Source organism: Alligator mississippiensis, chromosome 15, assembly GCF_030867095.1.
Source record: "Alligator mississippiensis isolate rAllMis1 chromosome 15, rAllMis1, whole genome shotgun sequence".
NCBI classification, from domain to species: Eukaryota; Metazoa; Chordata; order Crocodylia; family Alligatoridae; genus Alligator; species Alligator mississippiensis.
This window is the reverse complement of record NC_081838.1, coordinates 28,984,135-28,992,125: the sequence shown is the minus strand read 5'-3', so window position 1 is coordinate 28,992,125 and position 7,991 is coordinate 28,984,135. Positions and strand designations below refer to the sequence as shown.

Below are 7,991 nucleotides of genomic sequence, written 5' to 3'. Positions count from 1 at the left end.
CCACACACCTACCTCATCCATCCATTCCCACACGCCCACCCCCACCCATCCATACACACACACATATCCGTCCATCCATCCACCCATCCATCCATCCACCATCCATAAGATGACTCCAGGTGTGAACAACAGTCTCGCATCATGACTCAGAGCTTTCCTGTTCCCTGCTGACTAGCCAAAAGATCATAATGTCAGAGAAACGGGCAAGAACATGAAGATGAACTGTATAAAACTCCTCCACTAATTTTGCTAAATTGCTGATATTCCAATAAGCCAGATCCCAGAAGACCCTTGTATTTCTCCAGATAAAATAAGAGCCTTTGGAGTCATTCTGGGTGTAACAATCAAACCACTCACCCAGACAGAAAATTGGATGCCATTTCCTTAACATGCACTACTGCCCACCATTGGAGATAAGGCTATTGGTGGTACATTGATGGTGGCCCTGTTCCACCAAGCCTTCCAAGTCCTCCTTCATGGCTGGAAGACATGGGGTTGATGGACCATTGACTTGTAGGACTTTTGTTGACATGCAAGACATTCAAATCCCCGTGCAACAAAATGCAGATCTCTATATTTTGGGCACCCAGGAGCAAGACATGGAGCAAAATGGTCAGGGGAGAGGGAGGGGGGATGTATCTATGTTGGGGCTATCCCCAGTCAATTGGAAGCGATGACCTCCCGGATCCAGTTGATGTACTTGCAGACCTTGACGAAGATATTGGGCGGGTCTGAGTAGGAGCATTCCTCAAAGCCCCAGGAGGCCAAGCCCTGCAGAACACCACTGCAGACCAGGGGGGAACCAAAGTCCGCCTGTGGGGGAAAGGGACTTGTTAGTAAAGGAAGAGTGTCCTGGGAGCACCTTGGCCAGAAGTGCTGCTGTCTTCCAGAGGGAACACGTTGTAGGGAAGAGCTGGTGGGGAGAGGAGAATGGGCATAGTGATAGAGACGCTCCCTTCCTTAGAAGACTACAGAAGCTGGGAACTGGGCAATGGTCCCTCAGTTGGGGCAGCTAATTAGAGAGAGAGAGAGAGAGAGAGAGAGACCAAGGGTCTGCAGAGGTTGCCCACTGCTCCACACTAAAACTCATTGGGTAGTCCTTCTCATTCATGTATGCCTGTGTTTATTGAACCTGGTGATCAAGGAGGTCTGTTTTACCCCCCTCTTCTGCCCAGTGGTGCTGGCCTTGGCCTCACTCTGCCCAGAGTGGTCTACAGAGTCCAAGAGGGGATGGGGAAACTGAGGCATGGGTGAGAACCCAGGTGTCCGGGTTCCCAGGTGTCCCCAGTCTCCTATGCTCTGAATACAGATCCCATTCTCCTCCCAGACAGAGGGTTATCCCCCACCCCCTGCACTGATGCCCCAGACCTCACTCCCCTCCCAGAGATGGGAGAGAACCCAGGTGTCCAGGGTCCCAGCCCCCCCTGCTCTGACTTCCCAGACCAACTCCCCTCCCAGAGCTGAGGGTAGATAGTGCCCATCACAGAACAAGAGTTATTCATCACACCATCACTAGGGGGCAGTGCATAGAGGGGCAGGGCCAGGTTGAGTCCTACCCTGTGTTCTCCAAGAAATTATGCCAGGGACATCCCGACCCACCCATCTCCCTGGCCCCTTCCCTTCCTCTGAACCTGTCCCCATCACCTGACAGGCATCGGTGCCCCCCGTGGTCACGGTGGCACATAACATGTTGGGGGTGAGGCCTTTAGGGCGGGAGGCCTGGCAGGTGGCATAGGAGACCACAGTCACATTGCCGCACATCAGCACATCAGGTGGGGGCCCTGTGGGGATGAAGGGAGGTTAAGCTGGAGGGGCCTGTGGAGAGAATCAGCAGGGTGGGGGAGGGGAAGAATAGGAGCCTTTCTTCTCATGGTAAGTCTGTCTAGCTACAGCGTCCATCCATTCATGCCCATACGCCCCTTCATTATCCATCCATCCATTCCCCACACACCATCTATCTATCTGTCTATCCATCAATCCTCACACCTCCCTTTATGCATCCATCCATGCATCAAGCCATCCATCCCCATACACCCCATCTATCCATCCATCTACACAGCCCAATTTATCCATCCATTCATCCATCCCCACTCCCCTTTATGTATCTATCCATCCAACCAACCATCCATCTCCACACATACCCTCTCTATCTATTCATCCATCCCGCTATCCATATGTCCATCCCCATGCCCCCCTCCAATCATGCATCCCTCTCTTCCACCTTCCCAGCTTCTATCCATCTCCACACACCCTCTCCATCCAACCATCCTCACTCTCTTCTAGCTATCCATCCATCCATCCGTCCATCCTCACACACCCCTTCTCAATCTATCCATCTCGACACATACTATCTATCTATCTCCGCACCCACATCTATTGAGCTAGCTGATTGTCTGTCTATCCGTCCATGCCCACACTCTCTTTCTCTCCATCCGTCCCCACATACAACCTCTACATAGCTATCCATCCATCTATTCCAGCCACTATCTATCTACACATCCATCTGTTCCCAGACACCCCCTCTATCTATCTATCTATCTATCTATCTATCTATCTATCTATCTATCTATCTATCTATCTACTCATCCCTACATCTGTCTGTCCACCTATCACCCCATCGGTTTGTCAACACTGGGAAAATTTTCCACTGGGAAAATGTCAGTGGGCATGTCTACACATGCATATTTGCTGTGCAGTAACCAAAATTACTGCGCAGTATGGATGTGCATCTACATGTGTACACCTTTACTGTGCAGTAAATATGGCAACTTCTGCATCTTGCAGGTATCAAATTTACACCTGATTAGTTATGCACAGTAATGCACGTGTAGATGCCTACTGTGCACATGGAGATGCTTTACTGTGTGTGTGGACTTATTTGGGACTAACTTGAGTCCTAAGTCAGTCCACACAAAGCATTAATGCACTTTAATGCCTGCACATGTAGACATTGGCCCATTCCCACTTACTGTGCAAGAACTTACTGTGCAGTAAATTTAAGATGGTGTAAATCCATGTGTAGACAGGCCCAGTATCAACCTCTTTTTCATTTAAAAAAAACATATTTGGGGGACAAAAATAACATCTTCCAGTTGTCAAAGCCCCCCATTTCTAATGGCCACAGCCACTGCCATGTGTCCACTCCTCACCCCAGAATAAAGTATCATGGAGTAGAATTTATCCTAAAATAAATACATCAAGTGTCAGTGCCCACAGAGCAAACAAAGGGGCATTGTCAATGTTCCTGATTGAAATGAACCCTGTTGAGAAACTCCACTGACCAAAACAATTGGCTTCCTTCTCTCCCGTGATACTTTTGGTCCACAATTTCTTTTTCTTTTTTTTTTTTTGTTTTATTTGGGGGGGCAGAAGGGAGGCAGGGAGAAAAGAACGGGGGAGGAAATGCCCTCTGCCTTTCCAGTGACTCTACCGTTCTTCAGGAATCTGGTGCCCCAGCCCGAGAGTATACAGTGCTCCTCAGGTTCAGCACATTGGGTTGGGTAATCAGGGAGACAGACTGTCCTCACGTATTTGCTCTCGTTGGCTGCCATGGACAGTTTGACGAGCATGATGTCATTATCCCTGGTGGCACTGTTATACTTGGGATAGGGAAAGCGCCTCTTCAACAATCTCAGCTGCCCCATTTTATCCGGTTGCAATAAATTACGTTGCCCTAAGCGGGCATAAAGTTGCCTGCAATGCAGAAGGAAGGAAGAAGGTTATTTGGAGGATTTCCACAAGGCCATGATTCACCAGGGATCTTAGATAGGCTGATGGGACTGTTTGGGGGGGGGGTCCTGATACCCCAAACTCTTCAATAGCAGGAGGCTGACTCCATAGCTCCTCATGAATAAGTTGGAATCACAACAATGAGTATGTGGGAAAGGGCAGATATGTGAGGGACACCTTGGGGGAGCTGAAATGAACCTCAATCTGGGTCGTAGCCAGAGACCAATTATAGGGAAAGGGACCTCATGAGGTCACATCTAGTCTAGCCCCCTGCTCAAAGTAGGGTCAGCCCTGACTAAACCAGCCCTGTCCAGCATCTCTCCATCCTGGTGTTGAGGCCATTGCTAACCCATTCCCAATGGCCATGGTAGGTCATTCCATCCCACTCCATCCAGTATGACTCCACCATTCCTATCTGCCCATCCCAGTCTTGGAATCTTCCAGAAACAGAGACCCCCACCCCCTCTCTAGCCTGGTCCAATGCTTGACCACCCTCATAGGAAGTTCTTCCTCATATCCAGGCTCAGTTTCTCCTGCTGTAGCTTGAGGCCTTTGTTTCTAAGCTGTCCTCTATGGCTTTGGTAGGTCATTTCATCCCAGTCCATCCAGTATGACTCAACCACCCAGCCTCCCAACCGGCTCTTGGAAACTTCCAAGGATGATGACTCCACCATTTCTCTAGCTGCTTCCAATGCTTGACCACCCTCATAGGAAATTATGCCTCATCGCCAGCCTCAGCTTCCCCTGCTGTATCTTGAAGCCATTGCTCCTAGTCCTGTCCCCAGCAGCCACAGAGAAAATCCCAGTCAGTTCCAAGTCAAATGAGACCTCTGGTTACAGCTAAAATAGTGGGCAGAGTTAAGGGGACATAGGACACCCCCACAACCCTCTCACCACCCACCAGCCCCCTCCAGCTCAAAGGTGAGCCTACCCCTTAGGGTTGCAGTGAGCGAGTGTGAGGATCCAGTTCTTGTGGATCAGGACACCCGTACACTTGAACTTGAATCCTTCATAGAGGGCCACGTCCCACCGATGTGCGTCATCAGGACACTGGAAGCCCCGGAGCATGCGGGGGGTCTTGAAGGCAGCAGCTGAGGGGTGGGAGAGAGAGGAGTTACAACCCGACTAGGGGGGAGAGGGGAGGGCTAGTGGCTGGGCTGCAAGGAACATTACACACACACACTCAAACACACAAACACACACAAGGCATTACACGTATATATGCATGAGCATTCACCAGTTTTCCTGGACACAAACACATACCAGGTGTCCTGGATAGACACACATAGCTCAGGCATCACACACACATATGCACATACCAGGTGTCCTGGACACATACACACACACACACACACCAGGTGTCCTAGACACACATATGTACCAGGTTTCCTACACACACACACAAACATGCATGTGTGTCCTGGACCCACACACATATGCATTCACCAGGTGTCCTGGAGACAAACACATATCAGGTGTTATGAATAGACCCAGGCATCACACACATACACATGTGCACCATGTGTCCTAAACACACACACATACACACACACATACCAGGTGACCTGAACACACACAAGCACAAGGTGTCCTAGACACAAACACACACACAAAACTCAGGCATCACACATGCCACACACACATGCCCCCCAGGTGTCCCAGACACGCACACACCTCAGGTCTCCCTAACACACACACACACACACATATTCAAACACACACAACCCAGGTGTCCCAGATGCACATACACACACACGCACACCCACACACAGAACTCAGGGTGTCCCAGACACAAAACAAAGGGATCCAGGACACACACACAGAACCCAGGCATCTGGACACACATGCACACACTTACCTGCCAACACCAGCAGCAGAGCAAAGCCCAGCAGCTTCATGGCACTGGTGGCAGTGGGCGGCAATGGGTAGCACTGGGCAGGGAGAAGGCAGCTTGGTCTGGAGAGAGGAAAGAGTAGGCTTCATTAGCAAGAACTGGCCCTTCCCCGCCCCATTCAACCCAACAGGCTGCGATTCCCCTCCTTCTTCTGGGTACACCCCCACCCCGTCCAGCTCCCCCCATTGGACATGCCATGCCTGGCACCCTTTTGCTAACCCACTGGTATCCTACAGCTCCAGCCCCAACCCCTGGCTCCAGCTCTTCTGTAACACACCCATTTGTGCACACACACACTAAACTCAGGCATCTGGGACTCACAAACACACATGCACACAGAACCAAGGGCATCTGAGACATGCACAGAACCCAGGTGTTCAGGACACACACACACACACACACACACACACACACACACAAACACAATCGCATGCAGATGGAGTGGATACACAGTAGCTGAACACAATGACACCCTCCAAACCCCTCCCCCCATTATCAAGTTCAAGCACACATTATACATCCCTAACACAATCACACCCTCCCCTGCCAACAAACACACGCACATACCAGACCCACAACCTCGTCCCTTTACCACAGCACAATCCCACTATCACCTACAGACATCCGTGCCAGCACACACAGATGCAGACACACCCAACACCCACGCACGAAAACTTTCACGCAACACCACTGCATTCTACCCTGCAGATGCATGCGTGCGCGCGCGCGCGCGCACACACACACACACACACAGAGTGATGCATGTACACTCACACATGCCAGTCCCTACACACCAACACAACTGTCCTCTCATTGCAGATACACACGTGTCCATAAACAGTGACAGGCACACAACCACCACACACACACACACACCCATCTAGACCTACATACTGGCCCTCTCATGCAAACACAAACTTGCGTATACACACACACACTTATATAATTACACTAGTGCATACACACTCACTTGTAAATCCTCCCATTTGTCTTATACACATGCACAGACACACACTCACACCAGTGGGTGGCATGCACAGTGAAAGACATCCTCCTCCTAATACAAACACAGTAGTGTGCATGCATGTGTGCAGACACACACACACACACACACACACACACAGATCCAATATAGAACCTTGTGTGCGCACACACATACATACATTCAATATAGAAACGTGCACCCACACACACCTACACCCACCCAATATAGAAACTTGTGTGTGTGTGCACATGCACACACACACACACTTCCACCCAGTACAGAAACTTGTGCGTGCACACAGTCTTAGACCCTCCAACAACCATGTATGTCTCTACAAATGGGTGGCGCACAAAGACACTGCACAACACAATCATATTAATGCATGCGCACACACACCCCTAACACAATCACATTAGTGCACACCCTATTAAACCTTTCCATTGGTCAGGCACACAGCCCAACACAATCATATGAGTACACCCCCACACTAATGCATACACACACCCCACCAATCACACCAGTGCACACACACCCCAACACACACACCTCAACACAATTATACTAGTGCACACCCAGCTCTGAACACAAACACACTAGTGTATACACATAGTCTTAAACCCTCCCATTTGTCTCTCACACACCCTGATACAATCACACTAGTACACGCACACACACACACACACACACACCCCCAACATGATCACACTGGTTTCACGGACACACCCCAATATAAATCACACTAGTGTGGACTTACACATGCACACACTCTTAAGCCCTCCCATTTATCTCTCTCAGATACATGTGCACAAACACACACCCTAGTGCATGCATACATACATAGCACAATCACACTAGTGCACACACCTCCCATTTCTCTCACACACTCACAACCAGGTACACACCTCCTTCAACCCAGAGGCACACAAGTACACACCTCCACACCCCACCCCTCCCCTCTGTCCAGTGCCCCCCAGGACTCACCAGACACCAATGGTGCAGGGCCCCAATGCCTCTTGCCAGAGCTGGGACTCAAACCAGTGGCCCCACAGGCTGCCAGCACCACCCTCCACCCATGGGCTTAGCTCAGCCTCACAAATGAGCCTGGCTTTTAAGCTGGCTGCCCACCTCTGGCCCTAGGCAAGGCTTGTTCCCTCCTCCTAATAGTGCCGGTGAGTCACTCCTCCTGGCACCGCCTGGCCAAACCAGTCCCGTGTTCATGGAGGAGCCTGTGGGGAGGCCAGGATAGGATGCCTGGGCTCCTAGGACTGAGGCCCATGACATGGGGGAGGGGTGGTATCAGCTGACTCAGTCTCTCCTCTCATCCATCCAACATGTCCCAAATCCATCACCCCATTCTTCCATCCATCCCATCCACCCAACTAA

General features: G+C 50.6%; 1 protein-coding gene across 1 annotated transcript; it reads right to left on the bottom strand.

Annotated features, from left to right (window-relative positions):
* Positions 1–552: 552 nt before the first annotated feature.
* LOC102570365 (trypsin-like) lies at positions 553–7,705 on the bottom strand. The gene is made up of 6 exons (XM_006276759.4): positions 7,590–7,705; positions 5,588–5,685; positions 4,661–4,820; positions 3,431–3,693; positions 1,645–1,781; positions 553–813 (listed from the first exon to the last, which is right to left on the bottom strand). The coding sequence occupies exons 2-6, from the start codon at positions 5,625–5,627 to the stop codon at positions 661–663; spliced, it is 753 nt and encodes a 250-aa protein (XP_006276821.2). The 5' UTR covers positions 5,628–5,685; positions 7,590–7,705; the 3' UTR covers positions 553–660.
* Between the last annotated feature and the right edge of the window lie 286 nt (positions 7,706–7,991).